The 21,150-nt window shown below is 39.5% G+C and overlaps 1 protein-coding gene across 1 annotated transcript; it reads left to right on the plus strand.

The window, feature by feature from the left end:
* The first annotated feature begins 1,782 nt into the window (after positions 1–1,782).
* LOC138088487 (hyaluronan synthase 2-like) lies at positions 1,783–20,292 on the plus strand. The gene is given in 4 exon segments (XM_068983722.1): positions 1,783–2,409; positions 17,710–17,811; positions 19,364–20,132; positions 20,135–20,292. Coding segments are annotated over 4 exon segments (1,656 nt in total).
* Positions 20,293–21,150: the final 858 nt, after the last annotated feature.

Consider the following 21,150-nt stretch of genomic DNA (forward strand, 5'->3'; position numbering starts at 1 on the left):
GGATCTATCACAAATTATGTCATTAATGATGGCCAGGTAACTCCAGAGTGACCAGTCACACTCCTGGGAGAGAATGAAACTGCATTTAGTTTAATTATTAAGTCTCAGTTTGATGACTGAGGGCTTAGCACAGATGACTCCATTTATGGTGGTGTTGATTCATTTTTTAAAAAATTTTATTACTGGGGAATAATTGCTTTACAATCTTGCATTCATTTCTGCTGTACAATAAAGTGAGTCAGCTATATGTACATATATCCTCTCCGTCTAGGGTCTTCCTCCCACCCTCCTTCCCCATCCCACCTCTGTAGGTCATCACCAAGACCAAGCTGAGCTCCCTGTGCTACACAGGAGCTTTCCACTAGCTATCTATTTTACACATGGTAGTGTGTGTGTGTATATATATGTGTGTGTGTGTATGTGTGTGTGTGTATGTGTGTGTGTCCTACTCTCCCAATTTGTCTCATCCTCCATTTCCACCCCTGTGCCTACATGTCCATTCTTTGTGTCTCTGTCTCTATTCCTGCCCGGCAAATAGGTTCATCTATACCATTTTTTTTCTAGATTCTATATATATGTGTTAATATATGATATTTGTTTTTATCTTTCTGACTTATTTCATCCTATACAACAGATTCTACATCCATCCACATCACTACAAATGACCCAATGTCATTCCTTTCTTATGGCTGGGTAATATTCCATTGTATATATGTAGCATATCCTCTCTATCTGGTCATCTGTCAGTGGACATCTAGGTTGCTCCCATGTTCTGGCTATCATAAATAGTGCCACAATGAACACTGAGGCACCTATGTCCTTTTGCATTATGGTTGTCTTAGGGTATATTCCAGTAGTGGGATAGCTGGTTCATATGGATAGTTTTTTAAGAAAATATTTTGAGTTTTTTAGTTCTGTTTTTTAAACTATTTTAGCTTTATTTTTAGTTTTTTTTTTTTTTTTTTTTTTTTAAGAAACCACTATACTGTTCTCCATAGAAAGAAAGTGTGAAAGTGAGAATGTTAATCCTTTAGTTGTGTCTGACTCTTTGCTACCCCATGGACTATAGCCCACCAGCCTCCTCTTCCATGGAATTCTCCAGACAAGAATACTGGAGAGGATTGTCACTTCCCTCTCCATCGGATCTTCCTGACCCAGGGATCAAACCCAAGTTTTTTGCATTGGCAGGTGGATTCTTGACTGCTGAGCCAGCAGGGAAGTCCTATAGCTAGTTGATGGAAGAGCTAGTCCTAGAATCTAGTTACGCTGGCCTTTGATCTCAGCTGGCTGCATGAAAAAAGTGAGCTGAGGGATTTGTATCAGAGATGAGATGGAATTACACATGGGAAATTCAGCAAAACCTGTGGAGTTTTCACTGGGCAGGACTGGGGGAGACAGAACATCATGGAGCAGGACAAAGGTGTTTTGCTTGCCAAGAAGTTTAGATTATACACTTGGCTATGACCCGGAACATAAAGTGCATCTTTAGACAGATAATCTAGTAATATTGGCTTACAAATTATGATATTCAATGGTATGTCACACCGTCATCTCATCTGATGTTTAAAAGAGTCCTCTCAGGTATGTCGAAAGGGCATTCTTATCCTTTTTTGGCAGATGGGCAAACTGAGATGCAGAATGTCAATAGAGCTAGTTAAGTGACAAACTCAGGGTTAGAACACCTGGAATGCTTCCAGTCCAATGCGCTCCCTGTGGTACCCTGTATGTAACAAGTGTGGGACAAGAGTGGCTAACCAAGTGTATCATGTGATTGCTTCACAGATGCATTGTGAGAGGTTTCTATCTATCCTGAGAATATTTGGAACCACACTTTTTAGAGTCTCTCTCCTCACTGGAATGATCCTTTCTTATGTTATTGGCTACCAGTTTATCCACACAAATGATTACTATTTATCTTTTGGACCATATGGTGCCTTTTTAGCTTTACATGTTCTTATTCAAAACCTGTTTGCCTTTTTGGAGCACCGGAAAATGAAAAAATATGTAAGTATCCCCATTAACTTGGATAGAACTGTTGCTCTTTGCATTGCTGCATATCAAGAAGATCCAGACTATTTGCGGAAATGTTTGCAATCTGTGAAAAGGCTAACCTACCCTGGAATTAAAGTTGTCATGGTCATAGATGGAAACTTGGAAGATGACCTTTACATGATGGACATCTTCAGTGAAGTCATGGGCAGGGACCAGTCAGCCACTTATATCTGGAAGAACAACTACCATGTGAAGGGTCCTGGAGAGATGGATGAGTCACACAAAGAAAGCTCACAGCATGTCACCCAGTTGGTCTTGTCCAACAAGAGTATTTGCATCATGCAAAAATGGGGTGGAAAAAGAGAAGTCATGTACACAGCCTTCAGAGCACTGGGGCGAAGTGTGGATTATGTACAGGTAGGTCTCCACAGCTGCCAGGACAAACATACATTTAAATAAAGCATCTTTTGTATCTCTCCAGTCGTATGCTATAGCCCATCTTTGTCCCTTCTGGACACAGTACTTCTTTCAGTTCATCTGAAAACAGCCACCAGGGAAGCCCAAGAATTCTGGAGTGGGTAGCCTGTCCCTTTTCCAGGGGATTTTTCCAACCCAGGAATTGAACCGGGGTCTCCTGCATTGTAGGCAGATTCTTTACCAGCTGAACTACTAGGGAAGCCCCATGACTGTTGAAAGCACATTTCAAAAGAGAAAGAGAAAAAAATCATATAAAATGATTAAGACAATGAAAACACTTCACTTGTGCAATGTTATTGGTTAGAAATCAAGATTCTTTTGATCAGTAGATCCATCTCTTTCCCTCTCTTCCCTTTTCTGCCACCTTGGGCCTGCTAAGTCAAATCCAACATTATTTTCCACAATCTTAAAATCAGCCTTGTAAAAAAAATAGAGTCTGTTCCAGCCAGAAAGGTCCTGAGAAAGTCTACAGGCCCTAGGAAGTTTTTCACAGAGTCTAGGCAAAAAAAGAATGGAGAACACAATTTTGATTTAAAAGGAAAAGGAATTCAAAATTTAGACACAGAGAAAAGGAACAAAAAATGAAAAAGGGAAGGGGGGAGGAAAAAACAGCTTTTCAGAGCAAAACCTAAGTCATGTTTATTTCACTCCCCAAATAGCATTACCTCATTCACTGCAACTTGACCTTTGAAAACATTTGTGATGGTGTTTGCTTGTATGAAAATTAGACAGGCTGTGTCTCTCATTAATTCCCTGCCTGCACACTCTTGGGTTTCTCCACTCCTAGTTGTCACTGAGGCTTTCTTCTTTAGAATATTAGTAGGGTTCCTGTGAGATTTTTTTTTTTTTTAATGGGGGGTGGGGTGGGTTATGGAAGTGTTTCTTTTTTTCCCTTGCTTTTATTGAGATAGTTAGCAATAGAGTCTTATTACAAAAAATGTATAAACAAATCTCATTTAAGAATAGGTTAGCACAGAAGTTATCACAACATTATAAATCAACTATACATTCCTTAAAAAATAGGTGTAGGAATTTTCTTGCTCCTGGGAGTTTTCTAGTTATAATTTTTTACAGATAATTTTAGTAGATTTTGGCCGTAATTGTATCAAGAAAGGAGAGATGTTTCTGGCTTACAAAATCTGATGGACACTTTCCCCCCTTCTGTTGAAAGCAAAATTCTAGTTTTCAGAGGACGCATTGTATTCGTTAGGGGCCTTTATGATGCCCAGTGGGTCTCTCTGTGTGTAATGGGATAGGAATGGGCTTTGGGCTTCAGTGTCAACTGACTGAGGTTCTAGTCATAGTTAGTAATAGCTGCTGATCTTGAGGAAGACCACCTCCCAAACCTTGGTTACCTGGATACAAGAAACTAATCTCACAAGGGGTTTGAGATCATTATTACAAATCACGTATCCAAGTGGGCTTTACAAAAGTTGCTAATGATGGTATCGTTAACTTTATTAAAAAGCTTGCTGGTAATATTAATACTATTTTTTTTATATGATCATCTAGTACTTACTTGAAAATTATGGTCCATGTCAATTCCCACCACAGAGTGAATTTGTTTAATCTCTGAAGAGTTTTGAAGTATTTCTTTTTAAAAATTAATTAATTTTTGGCTCCACTGTGACCTTACTGAGGCACACACTGAGCAGTGGGGCGGTGCTGCTATGCTTTGTCATGGTTGCAGGGATTTCTCATTGCAGTGGCTTCTCTCGTTGCAAAGCACGAGCTTTAAGGCATGCAGATTTCAGTAATTGTGGCAAATGGGCTTAGTTGTTCTGGCATATGGGATCTTACCGGACGGGGGATTGAACCCATGTCCTCTGCATTGGGAGTCTTCCTGCCAACCACTGGACCACCAGGGAAGTCCTGAGGGGTTTCTTAAGTAGATACCATCTGTATATTAATCTCTCTTCTAGGGAATTGATAGAATTTCATTCCCAAGTTCTAATTTCTAGAGCTATCACAATTTAAGTAGTTTTAATTAACACAGGACATTCTCACATATTTACCTAGTGCAACTTCAGGCTCAGATGACAGAATAAAACATTTAAAGGAAAGAGTAACTTGGAAACTTGCAGAGGATTTGAAGAATGAAGCCTAAAAGAAGAGAACACCTATTTTGATACTTTACCTTTAATTCTAGTTAAAACAATTGTTACATTTGTCCTTTCTAATCAAGAAATCATTGTGTGGGGTTCCTTTTGTTTTTCAACCTGCTCTGCCCAAACTGCCTTCTCCCATCATTTTTGTTTTGAATTTTGTTTGTATTCTTGTAATTTGACATTGTATCTGTCCAATAAAAAATAAAATATAAAATGTTAGAATAGACTTCCTGCTACAGATGTAATCAGGCTTGAGAACTTCTCTTCCTTCAGGATGAAGCCTCCAGATCGACTGACCTAAGCAGCAACTGGTAACTGGGCCCTGAATCCTTTTTGGACTTTCAGCCCATTCCAACCATTCAAGTAAGGGTGAAAAAATCTTTTGGTATTCTGTGACCAGTAAATTCCATTCATCCTTCATCAAACCCTCAGATAGTTAACCATTCTGCCCTATAGGAGTGGAAATTACTAAAATTCAAATATTGTTGTTTTTCAGTCATTAAGTTGTGTCTGAATCCTTTGCAATTCCATGGACAGTAGCCCACCATGCTCCTCTGTCCATGGGATTTCCCAAGCAAGAATGCTGGAAAGGTTGCCATTTCCTCCTCCAGGGGATCTTCTGACCCAGGGATTAAACCTGTATCTCCTGCATTGGCTGGCAGATTCTTCACTGCTGAGCCAGCAGGGAAGCCCAAAATTCAAACATATGTATCAATATAACTGATTCACTTTGCTGTACGCCTGAAATGAATACAACATTGTAAACCAACTATACTTCAATAAAAATTGAACAGAAAACAAAAACACTGTTCCAGGGTCCAAGAGTTGTAGAGCAGAAGCTCCAGGAAGAGCAAGGAGGGAGCGGGTCGAGGTTATCAGCTCCTGAGCATTGCAAGTGCTTGGATGTGGAGTTCAAATTGATTAGGGGAGAAGGAAGCAATGTTCTTCCTAATACACAAGAGAGAATGGAGACTAGGAAGAAATTGACCATCTGCTTATACTTGCTAACCTGGCTAAAGAACACTGCTTAAGTGTTTGGAGAGATGGCCAAAATGATTGCTTCCAATTGCATCTGAATCCTTGGCACTTATCAGCACTCTTTTCACTTGATCTTGAATAGATGTCTTGTTTATTCCTCTCGTGTCTGTTGTTCCATGTCTTTGTCATTCTCCCAGGGCCTTACCCAAACTCCTCCCTGTTTGACTACCTGTGATCTTGCCTCCTATGAAAGAGAACAGCAAAAGTACTTGCTCCGAAGGCTATCAAGGCCTTCTTATCTCTTTCCTGCTTACAGTTCCAAAGGTACTGACCTTATTTCTTGTCTCAAGGCAACCTTCCATCTACCTCCGAGGCTCTCTCTGTTGGCATCCTCTGGTATATTCCAGACTAATTTTTATCAATTATCACCTCTTTGTCTAGCTCTTTCCACTATCATTTCTAGTCTTCTCTACTAATAACTGTCTCAATTTTATAGTCCCTCAAATAATTAATACTGACGTGGAATATGGAAGGAAGATTTAGTTTAGGATAAATCCAATGTAGTAGCAAATTCAAAAGTGATGCTAGTGGCTCCTTTCAGAGACAGAGAAGATATAAAAACAGAAGAAGAAAAATAACAAAATGAGAAAACAAAGATATGCAGAATGAGAAATAAAGAGAATGAGGAAGATTTTCTTAATTTTGAATAATGAGGAAACTTTTTCTTTTCTTTGACCTGCCTAGATACGGTTTAAGGTAGGGCAAAAGTCTTTCTTATCTTTTCAAAATATTACTTATGTTAGTTTTTTCCCTTGTCTAAATAACCCAAGATTATGGTAATGTTTTAAAAAATGTAGGAAACCACAATAAGCAAAATTTAAATCGTCTGCCACAAATACTTGACCCAAACATAGATTTTCAAATAAATACTTTCCAGTATATATGTCTTCTATCCTTTTTTAAATTTGAAATTATGTTATATTTGTCTTTTTGAACCATATTTTATTCTATAATATCAGAAGACTTTAAGTATCTTGTGACACCTAGATTATTTAATTGCTTTAACATATCTCCTATCACTGAACATGGATTTTATAAGGTAAGTGGCCACCAGTCTGCGTGATGAAAGAGAAAAATTGTCTTATGATGTGTGCAATTAGGATTTCCCAGGTATAAAATACACAATAAATATGAACATCTTTTTCAGATATTTTTCGGCCACTCGTATGGCCGAAAGCAAAGAGGAACTGAAGAGCCTCTTGATGAAAGAGGAGAGTGAAAAACCTGGCTTAAAACTCAACATCCAAAAAACTAAGATCCTGGCATGACATCCAGGCCCATCACTTCATGGCAAATAGGTGGGGGAACAAGGGAAACAGTGAGAGACTTATTTTCTTGGGTTCCAAAATCACTGCAGATGGTGACTGCAGCCATGAAATTCAAAGATGCTTGCTTCTTGGAAGAAAAGCTATGGCCAACCTAGACAGCATATTAAAAAGCAGAGACATTGCTTTGCCCACAGAGTAGTGTCTAGTCCAGTCAACATCTGGTCTGTCTAGTCAAAGCTATGGTTTTCCCAGTGGTCATGTATGGATGTGAGAGTTGAACTATAAAGAAAGCTGAGCACTGAAAAACTGTTGCTTTCAAACTGTGGTGTTGGAGAAGACTCTTGAGAGTCACTTGGATTCTAAGGAGAGCCAACCAGTCAATCCTTAAGGAAATCAGTCCTGAACATTCATTGGAGGGACTGCTGCTGAAGCTGAAGCTCCAATACTTTGGCCCCCTGGTGTGAAGACTGACTCATTGGAAAAGACACTGATGCTGGAAAAGGTTGAAGGCAGGAGGAGAAAGGTATAACAGAGGATGAGATGGTTGGATGGCATCACCGACTCGAAGGACATGAGTTTGAGCAAGGTCTGGGAGTTGGGGATGGACAGGGAGGCCTGGCGTGCTGCAGTCCATAGTGTTGCAAAGAATCAGATATGAATGAGTGAACTGAACTGAACTGATGAACATTTTCTAAAAGGGAAGTATTTAGGAGACATTGTTCATTGTTCAGTTGCTAAGTCATGTCCAACTCTTGCAACCCCATGGACTACAGAACGACAAGCTTTCCTGTCCTTCACTATCTCCTGGAGTTTGCTCAAACTCATGTCCATTGTGTTGATACCATCCAATCATCTCATCCTCTGTTGCCTCCTTCTCCTCTTGCCCTCATTGTTTCCCAGCATCAGGGTCTTTTCCAATGAATCACTCTTCACATCAAGTAGCCAAAGTATTGGAGCTTCAGCATCAATCCTTCCAATGAATATTAAGAGTTGATTTCCTTTAGGATTGACTGGTTTGATCTCCTTGCTGTCCAAGGGACTCTCAAGAGTCTTCTCCAGCACCACAAACTGAAAGCATCAATTCTTTGGTACTCAGCCTTCTTTATGGTCCAACTCTCATATCCAATCATGACTACTCTAAAACAGTAGCTTTGATTATACAGACTATTGTCAGCAAGTGATGTCTCTACTTCTTAATATGCTCTCTAGGTTTGTCTTAGCTTTCCTTCCAAGGAGCAAGCGTCTTTTAATTTCATGGCTGTGGTTACTGTCCACAGTGATTTTGAAGCCCAAGAAAATAAAATCTGTCACTGTTTTCACTTTTTCCCCATCTATTTGTATGAATTGATGGGACTTGATGCCATGATCTTATTTTTTTGAATGTTTGGTTTTAAGCCTGCTTTTTCACTCTCCTTTTTCACCCTCCTCAAGAGACTCTTTAGTTCCTCTTGACTTTCTGCCATTAGAGTGGTATCATCTGCATATCTGAAGCTGTTGATATTTCTCCCAGTAATCTTGATTCCAGCTTGTGAGTCATCCAGTGTGGCATTTCCCATGATGTACTCTGCAGAGAAGTTAAATATGCAGGAAGACAATATATAACCTTGATGTGCTCCTTTCCTAATTTGGAACCAGCCTATTGTTCCATGTCTGGTTCTAACTGTTGCTTCTTGACCTGCATACAGGTTTTTCAGGAGACAGGTAAGATGGTCTGGTATTCCCATATCTTTCAGAATTTTCCAGTTTGTTGTGATGCACAAGGTCAAAAGTTTTAGCATAGTCAATGAAGCAAAATAGATGTTTCTTTCTGAAATTCCCTTGCTTTCTCTATGATTCAACAGATGTTGACAATTTGATCTTTAATTCCTGTGTCTTTTTAAAATCCAGCTTGAACATCTATCTGGAAATACTCAGTTCATGTACTGCTGAAGCCTAGCTTGAAGGATTTTGAGCAAAATCTTGATAGCATATTGGGAAGATTCCCTGGAGAAGGGAAAGGCTACCCACTCCAGTATTCTGGCCTGGAAAATTCCATGAACGGTATATGGGGTTGCAAAGAGTGGGACATGACTGAGAAACTTTCACTTTCACTTTGTTAGCATGTGAAATGAATGCAAATGTATGATAGTTTGAACTTTCTTTGGCATTGCCCTTCTTTGGAGTTGGAATGAAAACTGACATTTTCCAGTCCTGTGGCCACTGTTGAGTTTTCAAAATTTGCTGACATATTGAGTGCAACATTTTGACAGCATCATTTCACTTTTCATATAGGAGATAACTTTATTATGAATTTAATCTGATAGCATTCTAGCTATCCAAGATTCATTGAACAGGAGAAAAATAAGACTGAATCATTCATAATAGTAGAGTTGACCAACATTATTCATGAATTTCATTTTTGTAAATTAACCTACTATCTAAATTGTATACTACCCCAAAATCAATAGTTGCAGTGCTTTTGTAATCATTTTCAGACATATGTGGAGTGGCACAGAGAAGGCAATGGCACCCGACTCCAGTACTCTTGCCTGGAAAATCCCATGGATGGAGGAGCCTGGAAGGCTGCAGTCCACGTGGTCGCTGAGGGTCGGACACGACTGAGCGACTTCACTTCCACTTTTCACTTTCATGTATTGGAGAAGGAAATGGCAACCCACTCCAGTGTTCTTGCCTGGAGAATCCCAGGGACGGGGGAGCCTGGTGGGCTGCTGTCTGTGGGGTCGCACAGAGTCAGACACGACTGAAGTGACTTAGCAGTAGCAGTAGTGGAGTGGCAAAAGATTTGTCAGCCAATATTCATGTTCTCTGCTGAAGTCAAACAAGATCATGCATGCCTTCTTGTCTCAGCTTTTACACAGTAAACAAATAACTTGTCTAGTCTATTATCATGTTTTTGTTTAAAATTGTCCCCAAGTATAATGTCAAAGTGCTGTCTAGTGTTCATAATGCAAGAAAGTTATAAATGCCTTGTGGAGAAAATAGGTCTGTTAAATGAGCTTTGTTCAGGCATGAATTCAAGTACATTGGACATAAGTTCACTGTTAATGAATCATAAGTGTGTGTGTCTTTGTGTGTGTTTTAAAACAGAATACAAATTTTAAAAATTTAGACATTGATCACTAGACAAAGATGTTGTGATCAGAGGCTTGGAGGAGTCAAACCCTGTATTTCAGCTGAAAGAAATTTTTGACATCTGCTAATTCATTGTTAATGGAAACTTGGTAGGAACATACCTACTGTGAATAACGAGAACTGACTGCATATAACATTTGGTTGATTCTTGTTTTATATAGGAAATCTAACTGAAATATTCTGAGGGCAGCTGTTGAGAATTTATATGTTTCTTTGTAGTCTTCATTTTATATGATAAGATGGACAGAAAGAGCTTTTGATTTGTTCTCAGTTTCCTTCATGCAGATCATGTCTTGAGGTTTTCCCCAATGTCAAGTTAAGCTCTTCATGAACTGGTGTATTTTCCCCCACAGCTTCTAGCCCAGGGCTGAATGGCCAACTTTCATGAAATTATACACTTTTATTAATTGGTGAAGAGACAGGTAGAAATTCTGCTTCTACTAGACTGGTTTTAAGAAGGGCTAGAGTTCTACCCTTCACACACAAATAGATACTATATGTCCATGAATATATTTCCTTTCACAGACTGTGGTAGATGATGGTTTTCTAGTTGGCATTCTATCACCAAATACATCCAGAAACTGAACTTCTACAAAGAACTCTTTAATCCCACTATAACAAACCCCTCCCAAGGGATTTCTGAAAGCTTTCCCTTCTGACAGTTAAATTCACCATGTGAACAATCTCTCTCAGAGAACTTCTGGCACTTTGCTGTTGGAAACTCGGAAGGGGGACCAATTTAAATAAACAGAACCTCAAAAGTTTGGTTAAGTTTAGTCTTTTCAGAGAGACAGTTCCCTTGGCTTACTTCTGCTCACAAGCAGGTGGAGTTACTCGAACAATAGTTCTAGATTGCTCCCATTCCTGTTGTTTTTAATCATATTTTAGCTTTCTGGTTTTACCTTTCCTGGCTTGAGTCAATGGAGGTGGGTGTGGCCATAAACTCTGGATGCTGAAAGGTTGAAAGGTGGGTTGAACTTCTGCCTTCACTTTTTACTACCTTAGTGACTGATCTTCCAGGCTTATGACTGTATATTTACAAAACAGTGATAAATAAGGCAAGATCAGAAAAACTTTGCTATTGGAGGAATCCGTTTAGGTTTCTTCTGAGATTTGTGTTAGAGAAATACTATTGATATTTTCTACAGCGGAAAACTTATGCCTCAGTTCAGTTCAGTTCAGTTGCTCAGTCATGTGTGACTCTTTGCGACCCCATGGACCACAGCATGCCAGGCCTCCCTGTCCATCACAAACTCCCAGAGTTTACCCGTACTCATGTCCATTGAATCGGTGATGCCATCCAACCATCTCATCCTCTGTTGTCCTCTTCTCCTCCTGCCTTGAATCTTTCCCAGCATCAGGGTCTTTTCAAATTAGTCAGCTCTTCACATCAGGTGGCCAAAATATTGGAGTTTCAGCTTCAACATCAGTCCTTCCAATGAATACTTAGGACTGATCTCCTTTAGGATGGACTGGTTGGATCTCCTTGCAGTCTAAGGAACTCTCAAGAGTCTTCTGCAACACCACAGTTCAAAAGCATCAATTCTTCAGCATTCAGCTTTCTTTATAGTCCAACTCTCACATCCATACATGACTACTGGAAAAACCAGAGCCTTGACTAGATGGACCTTTGTTGGCAAAGTAATGTCTCTGTTTTTTAATATGCTTTCTAGGTTGGTCATAACTTTCCTACCAAGGAGTAAGCATCTTTTAATTTCATGGCTGCAGTCACCATCTGCAGGGATTTTAGAGCCCCCCAAAATACAAAGTCAGCCACTGTTTCTACTATTTCCCTATCATTTGCCATGAAGTGATGGGACCGGATGCCATGATCTTAGTTTTCTGAACTTTTTCACTTTCCTCTTTCACTTTTATCAAGAGGCTTTTTAGTTCTTCACTTTCTGCCATAAGGGTGGTGTCATCTGCATATCTGAGGTTATTGATATTTCTCCCAGCAAACTTGATTCCAGCTTGCGCTTCATCCAGCCCAGCGTTTCTCATGATGTACTCTGCATACAAGTTAAATAAGCAGGGTGACAATATACAGCCTTGATGGACTCCTTTTCTTATTTGGAACCAGTCTATTGTTCCATGTCTAATTCTAACTGTTGCTTCCTGACCTGCACATGGATTTCTTAAGAGACAGGTCAGGTGGTCTGGTATTCCCATCTCTCTCAGAATTTTCCACAGTTTATTGTGATCCACACAGTCAAAGGCTTTGGCATTGTCAGTAAAGGAGAAATAGATGTTTTTCTGGAATTCTCTTGCTTTTTCAATGATCCAGGAGATGTTGGCAATTTGATCTCTGGTTCCTCTGCCTTTTCTAAAACCAGCTTGAACATCTGGAAGTTCACAGTTCATGTATTGCTGAAGCCTGGCTCGGAGAATTTTGTGCATTACTTTACTATCAAAATGTGGGCCACTGGAAAAGGGAATGGCAAACCACTTCAGTATTCTTGCCTTGAGAATCCCATGAACAGTATGAAAAGGCAAAAAGATAGGACACTGAAAGATGAACTCCCCAAGTGGGTAGGTGCCTAATATGCTCCTGGAGATCAGTGGAGATATATAACTCCAGAAAGAATGAAGGGATGGAGCCAAAGCAAAAACAACACCCAGTTGTGGATGTGACTGGTGATAGAAGCAAGATCCGATGCTGTAAAGAGCAATATTGCAAAGGAATCTGGAATGTTAGGCCCATGAATCAAGGCAAATTGGAAGTGGTCAAACAGGAGATGGCAAGAGTGAACATTGACATTCTAGGAATCAGCAAACTAAAATGGACTGGAATGGGTGAATTTAACTCATATGACCATTATATCTACTACTGTGGGCAGGAATCCCTTAGAAGAAACGGAGTAGCCATCATAGTCAATAGAAGAGTCTGAAATGCAGTACTTGGATGCAATCTCAAAAATGACAGAATGATCTCTGTTTGGTTCCAAGGCAAACTTATGCCTAGGTTTTGTCTATTGTTTTTCCCCTAGAAAAGTGAGACCATACTGGACTGATATAGAAAGGCAAGAAAATAAAAACTGGGTTTTATTTAGAAAATATATCTATCATGCTTCTAAATAAGCAATATAAAAGTAAAAATTAGAAGTTAACCCTGAAATTGATATAATTTAGCTAAATCTAGAGAGGTGATGTTTACTTTTTATCTGGATACCCTATCTACTCCTTAAGTCAGTGGTCCTCAACCTTTTTGGCATCAGGGACCAGTTTTGCTGAAGAAAATTTTTCCACAGACTGGAAAGTGCGGATGGTTTGGGGATGATTCAAGCATACAACATTTATTGTGCACTTTATTCCTGTTATTATTACATCAGTTCTACCTCAGATCATCAGGCATTAGACCCTGGAGTTTGGAGACCCCTGCCTTAAGTCATATAATGCATTTAAGTTGTTCCAATAATGCATTTGATTTGCTGTTTTCACCAAGTATTTTTTTATTAGTAAATAATCTCAGGAAAAATTATAATTAATAAAATTGAAACACATACATTTTAAAAATGTTGGGATTCCTTAGCTAATTATGTGAGGGTATCATGCCAAATATGTGTAAACTCCACTTCAAATGTGAGCCTTTATGCTTCTACAAATTGTTTTCTTAGGTTTTTTTTTTTTTTTCAAAACTGGCATATTAAATCCCTACTATTTTTATAAAGTAGTGAGAGAACTATAAAAATAATTGATATAAATAATTAGTCTAAATTTTGACTAAATTCCATCCAGGACTGCCAGACTTGGGAATTACAGATAACACCTCCATCTGCCAACCATGATATTTATTGTTTGGATGGGGAAGTTTCTACCAAAAAGTAGATTGCTTCAGGCAAAGTCATCTTCTTTTGGGAGAACCTAGGGGGTCAATCAGGCAGATTTCTTCACTGGTGCTGACCAGGTAATTCCAGTTTGATGGCTTAAACATCACATTCTTTGGAAAGGCTTAAATTACAATTAGGTTCAATATTAAGTTTTCATATACTGACATGGGTTAAGCACAACTGACTCCATTTTGGGCCTATTGCTTCTTTTTAACAATTCTCATATTTAGATCAGACTCTCAGCTTAACCAGAGAAGGCAGTGGCAACCCACTCCAGTACTTTTGCCTGGAAAATCCCATGGATGGAGGAGTCTGGTAGGCTGCAGTCCATGGGGTCGTGAAGAGTCGGACATGACTGAGAGAATTCACTTTCACTTTTCACTTTCCTGCATTGGAGAAGGAAATGGCAACCCACTCCAGTGGTCTTGCCTGGAGAATCCCAGGGACGGGGGAGCCTAGTGGGCTACTGTCTCCGGCGTCACACAGAGTCGGACACAACTGAAGCAACTTAGCAGCAGCAGCAGCTCAGCTTAACAGGGCTTTCCAATGCAGGAGAATCTGCCTCCCAGTGCAAGAGATATAACAGGTGTGGGTTCAACTCTGGATTGGGAGGCTCCCCTGGAGGAAGAAATGACAACCCATTCCAGTATTCTTGTCTGGAGAATCCCATGGACAGAGGAGCTTGATGAGCTACAGTCCATGAGGTCACAAAGAGTGGAACATGACTGTGTGTCTGAGCACAGTACAGCAGCACTCAGCTTAACAGAGATGATCAAATTTTAAGGAATTGTTCTTTAAAACAACTTAGGAAGTGTTCTTTAGGAACATTTGCTTGGCAATCAGTGACTGTGAACATGGCATTTAAAGTTTTGAAAGAATACAACGTACCAGGGAGAGTATGATGACTGTTATAAACAGGATAATTCCCAATGTCTGAAGTGGATTTTAGGACCAGGATCCCCAAGACCCAAGCCAATCAAAATCAAATAAGTTCTTTTTAAATAGTGCTGCAGTGAACTTTAGGGTACATGTGTTTTTTGAATTGTGATTTTCCCAGGGTATATGCCCAGGAGGGGGATTTCTGGGTCACATGGTAGTTCTATTTTTAATTTTTTCAAGAACCTCTATACTGTTCTCCATAGTGGCTGTATCTTACAGAGTGAAGTAACTCAGGAAAAGAAAAGCTAATATCATATATTAAAGGATGTATATGGAATCTAGAAAATTAGTACAAATGAACCTAGTTCCAGGGCAGGAATAGAGACACAGACATAGAGGATGGGTGTGTGGACACAGGAGTAAGGAGAGGGCAGGATGAATTGGGAGCTGAGGTTTGACATCAATACACTGCCATGTATAAAATAAATAGCTAGTGGGAACCTGCAGCATAGCCTACAGAGCTCAGATTGGTATTCTATGATGACCTAGAGGGGTGCAATGGGGGCATGGGGTGGGAGAGAGGTCCAGGGAGGGGTATATGTATCCATAGAGCTGATTCACTTCATTGTACAGCAGAAACATACACAACATTCTATAGCAACTATATGCATTTTTAAAAAAAGAAGTGAAAAAAGAGAATGAATTAAAAAAAAATCAAGTAAGTCCATGTAAAGACCCCATTGAAAGAATCTTTTTAAGCCAAGTGTTTTGCTCAGTGATCTTATGTAACTGAGTTTCCATTTCCTCAGAAGTGTTAATGCAGGTAGTTTTGACCACAACACTGCCATGTGCCTTCCATGTAGGCAATCATAAACCCAAGGAAAATGATAACCACAATTAAGGTAAATACTATCTGGTCACAAATCACTTCCACTAAGTTGGCACTGTTAATGAATTTCAGCATGAAGAACAGATCCAAGCCAATGCCAGAGTACTGAAAGGAAAGAAAGAGAAAAAGACAGTGTTTCACTTTTAGTTAAGCTATAAGGTTTTGATCTGGTATCTTGGGTTGAAGAAAATTATGTTGATGTCAGCTACTTCTCTTTCTCATCAACTTGATTTTGAGGTTTCTAGCTAAGGTGATGGAGAAGGCAATGGCAACCCACTCCAGTGCTCTTGCCTGGAGAATCCCAAGGACTGCAGAGCCTGGTGGGCTGCCGTCTATGGGGTCGCACAGAGTCGGACATGACTGAAGCGACTTAGCAGCAGCTAGTGTGAAGTTTCTAGAGTCTGAAGGAGCCCTTCTTAATGGAGAGATGTGGACCTAAGGTTCTAGTTCTTGAAGTTTGGCTGCCATCTGTATAGTGGGGAAAACCTGGTATAGTCCCTTCTGGGAGATTTAAGGGGAGTCTTTGTTCTTAGTGACTGCAAAGAAAATGAGTGGGAGAAAATTGGCAATGTTCATTGGGAGAGTCTTAGTCATATATTTGAGGAAATTAGAAGAATTCTGGATTTAATCCAGTTAATAGGTCTGTAACAAAGCCTCTGATGCAATTAACAGGACTAGAATCTAAAGTCTGGGCTTTCCTGATAGCTCACTTGGTAAAGAATCTGCCTGCAATGCAGGAGACCTGGGTTCAATCCCTGGGTTGGGAAGATCTGCTGGAGAAGGGAAAGGCTACCCACTCCAGTATTCTGGCCTGGAGAATTCAATAGACTGTATAGTCCATGGGTCTACAAAGGTACAAAGAGATATGTCTGTTAGGGGTTCATGATATAGAAAAATCCCAAATTTCTTGGTTTCAAAATTGCGGTTTTTGACTCATATAAAAATTTTTAAGAACAATTAGAATTACTACAACTGCTTCAGTTAATTTACATCTGCTTTTATGTACAAAGGCCTAGAAGAATACTTAGGACTCTAGAATAAAGAATGAAGGCCATGCAGGTTCCCTTTCTGACCGAGTGCCATTTGCCAAGTTAAGATCATATGGACATCTTGCTTCAGAATTATACAACTAATTTTAAGAGAATTGCTTTCCTATATTTTATTCACCATATTAAAATGGAGGGGAAATCACTGTTAAACATGCCTCCCTTTCAATACTATCCTAGAAAATTTTGATATCTTTCAGATTGTGGGACAAGTTGTCTACAAGTAAAAGTTTCTCCATTGTGTCCAACTCTCTGTGGCCTCATGGACTGTAGCTTGCCAGGCTCCGCTGTCCATGGAATTTTCCAAGCAAGAATACTGGAGTGGGTAGCCATTCCCTTCTCCAGAGGATCTTGCCAACCCAGGGATTGAACCCAGGCCTCCCGCATTGGGGGTGGATTCCTTACCGTCTGAGCCACCAGGGAAGCTCTAAAAGCCTTAGTTAAAGCAATTAAAAAAAAAAAAAATCTTGAGTGAGAACTCATGATATTTTCCAAGTCCTGGAAACCTAAGATGTTGCCTAAGACATGAGACTTTCATTGCCAAAATTGGGAGCAACCATAGCAAACCAGGAAAAGCAGGTCACTTCGCAAGATATTCCTGGCCCATCATTTCAGCTGTTCTAGCCAACGATGTCATTAACTTAAATACTGAGCTTGCTGAAAAGCAAGCTTTTTTTTTTTTGTATTGGGGTCATGATATAACAAATTGTCACCCCACTGATACTTACTTATTAAGACTTAGTGACAGAAATGCTGAAAATATAAAATATATGCCCAATTTAGAACTCTAATGCTAGGAAAGATTGGAGGTGGGAGGAGAAGGGGACGACAGAGGATGAGATGGTTGGATGGCATCATTGACTTAATGGACATGAGTTTGAGTAAGCTCCGGAAGTTGCTGATGGACAGGGAAGCCTATCGTGCTGCAGCCCATGGGGTCTCAAAGAGTCAGACACGACTGAGCCACTGAACTGAACTGGACTGAATTTAGACTATATGGAGTGTTCTCAATTGTCTTTAATGTTTCATTCATTTTTTAATTTTTCTATGCAGGTCTGTGATTCAGACACCATGCTTGATCCTGCCGCAACTGTGGAGATGGTAAAAGTTTTAGAAGTAGACCACAAGGTTGGAGGTGTTGGGGGAGATGTCAAGGTGCGTATGGCTTCACTTTTTGCATGGGTCACTTTTAGAAGCAAAAATGACCCCTGGAACATACATTTACTCCACACCAAACTCTGTGCCAGGTATTGGTTCTGGAGCTGGAAACACATTAGAATGTGCTTTGGACATACTTTACTGTGTCTTCTTTTGTCTAAATTGAAATAATTTATGAGTTCTTTGCTTAATCCTGGGTTATAACCCATTTATGTAGTGGCTGATAAGTAATATAAAATATAATGTGTGTGTTAGTCACCCAGTCATGTCCAACTCTTTGTGACCCCATGGACTGTAGCCTACCAGGGTCCTCCATCCATGGGATTTTCCAGGCAAGAGTACTGGAGTAGACTGGGTTGGTTGCCATTTCCTTCTCCAGGGGATCTTCCTGACCCAGGGACTGAACCCAGGTCTCCCGCATTGCAGGCAGTCTCTTTACTGTCTGAGCCACCAGGGAAGCCCAAAAATATACTGTGTGTGTACTATTTCCACCATATCTTCTTGAGCCATAACTTAATGTTCTGATAAGATGATATTGGAACTCACTTAATACAAGGATTAAACAAAATGGAAATATGGCAGGAATGGATTTTATATTGTATACCTATGTCTTTAAAACTTGTGGTTTTCCAGTTTTTTATTTCACGTTATTTGCTATCAATGGGGAAACAATTAATGAAACCAATATTAATGAAGGTGATTTGAAATGTGTGGGACAGTAAAATATATATGTGAAAGTTTGTGAGGTTTAAATGAGTTCTTTGCGAAAGTGCAATTAGTTTTTAGCAAAAGATAAGAAGCATATGGAAATTTGATTTAAATTTAGGTATCACATTACTGTATAACCCATGTTTATATGCATGGTGATAGTGAAGGCAAAGAAGATGCACTAGATGGACTAAGAAATAGCCTGATGATAAAAAAAGAAGCATGCAAAATTCCACTGAAAACTGAACAAAGTTGAGATAGAGGAGATAATTATGAAATATTGCCAGAAAAACAATGGTCAATAAACTGTATACAAAGCCTTATTACAGGATTCAAGTTTTGGGTAGAGAACACAGGAAACCGTATTATCATTGGCATTGAAAAAAAGTAGGGAGGAAGGGGAAGGAAAAATAGCAGACTTGCATGATTGGAAATTATCCAGAGTAGAAGAAAATAGGACTTAACAATTTTCAAATATTGAATGGTATGGAAGAGTGGGAGAGAATTTAGAAACTGAGAATTAAGGCTAAAGAAACCCGTCAATATTATAACAAGAACAGGAACAAAAATCATAGCAAAAAGAGTACAGAGAGTGGTAAAATAGAAAAAAAAATTATTATCTAGTCCCAATACATGCAATCCAGTTATAAAATTAATCCAGTAATAGAGAATCAAAGACAATAAAATATCACTGTGTCAAAAATATGGAGAAAGCCAAAATAGGCAAACAAAATAACAAAACACTCTAGGTAGTAACCTCAGGATGGTCCAGATTTTACTGGAATTTTCAGCATATTCACTTTTATGTAATTATTTTTACTTACTTTTATTTTTCTTGCAGATTTTAAACAAGTATGATTCCTGGATCTCCTTCCTCAGCAGTGTGAGATACTGGATGGCTTTTAACATAGAAAGGGCCTGTCAGTCTTATTTCGGATGTGTCCAGTGCATTGGTGGACCTCTGGGAATGTACAGAAACTCCTTACTGCGTGAATTTGTGGAAGACTGGTACAATCAAGAATTTATGGGCAGCCAATGTAGTTTTGGAGATGACAGGCATCTAACGAACCAAGTGCTGACTCTGGGCTATGCAACGAAATACACAGCTCGATCCAAATGCCTTACTGAAACACCTAAGGAATATCTCAGATGGTTAAACCAGCAGACCCGTTGGAGCAAGTCCTACTTCCGAGAGTGGCTGTACAACGCGTTGTGGTTTCATAAACATCACTTGTGGATGACCTATGAAGCCGTCATCACTGGGTTCTTCCCTTTCTTTCTTATTGCCACAGTGATCCGGTTCTTCTACAGGGGTAATGTTTGGAACATCCTCCTCTTATTGTTAACCATCAAGTTAGTGGCTCTCATAAAGTCATCCTTTGCTGTCTGCCTTAGAGGAAACATTGTCATGGTCTTCATGTCCTTCTACTCAGTGTTATACATGTCAAGTTTACTTCCCGCCAAGATATTTGCAATTGTGACAATAAACAAAGCTGAGTGGGGCACATCTGGAAGGAAAAAAATTGTTGCTAATTTTGTGGGACTCATTCCAGTATCGGTCTGGTCTGTAATTCTCCTGGGTGGTTTGATTTTCACCATTTATAAGGAAGTTAGAAGGCATTCTCAGAATCCAAAAAAAAAGTTCTAGTTATTGCTTTGTCCATCTATGCATGCTATTGGGTTGTGTTTCTGATGCTCTATGTGGTTTTTGTTAAGACATGTGGCAGGTGGAAGAAGAAAGAGCAGTACGACATGATGCTTGATGTATAATCTTACACTGAAGTTTGCAGACATTCCAAAAACCTTCTTCCTCTAGGAACTGTACTGATTGTACAGAATTGTGGAATCAGATGATGGCAACAAAGGAAATATATCACTGCTTCTGGGACAACTGAGAGAGTAGCATTGACATATGTACACAGCCATGTGTAAAAACGATAGCTAGTGGGAAGCTGCTGTTTAACATAGGGAGCTCTGGTTTGGTGCTCTATAATGACCTAAAGAGGTACAATAGGGGTTTGTGGTGGAAGTCTCAAGAGGGAGGGGATATCTGTATTAATGTATTTATGGCTGACTCATGTTGTACAGCAGAGACTAATACAACATTGTAAACTCCATTTACAAATAAATTTTTAAAAATTGTTTGGTTTTATTTTGATTCGACCAAATTTTTTACCTCATCAATAAGAAGAAGCTCAGGTTTAAGCTGTTATTTTTATAAAAATGAGAAGAATTTTTGTGTATGCACTTTCGCCTACAGTACATCCACCAAACAGTGTTTTGCCCTATGTACCTCGCTAGCCATGCTTTATGTGGGTTATCATGGAAGAAAAGGATTTTGGAAACGCAAGGAAAAGTTCTTTCAACAAATACATGCTCTGTGTTTAAAACAGATAACCAACAGGGAATGCTGTTCAATGTTCTGTAAAAACCTCAATGGGAAAAGAATTTGAAAAAGAACAGATACAGACATATGTATAACAACCATTTTGCTGTACACCAGAAACTGACACAACGTTGTTAATCTGCTGCTGCTGCTAAGTCTCTTCAGTCATGTCCGACTTTGTGCGACTCCAGAGACGGCACCCTACCAGGTTCCCCCATGCCTGGGATTCTCCAGGCAAGAAC

The sequence above is a fragment of the Capricornis sumatraensis genome, chromosome 11 (assembly GCF_032405125.1).
Source record: "Capricornis sumatraensis isolate serow.1 chromosome 11, serow.2, whole genome shotgun sequence".
Lineage (NCBI taxonomy): Eukaryota > Metazoa > Chordata > Mammalia > Artiodactyla > Bovidae > Capricornis > Capricornis sumatraensis.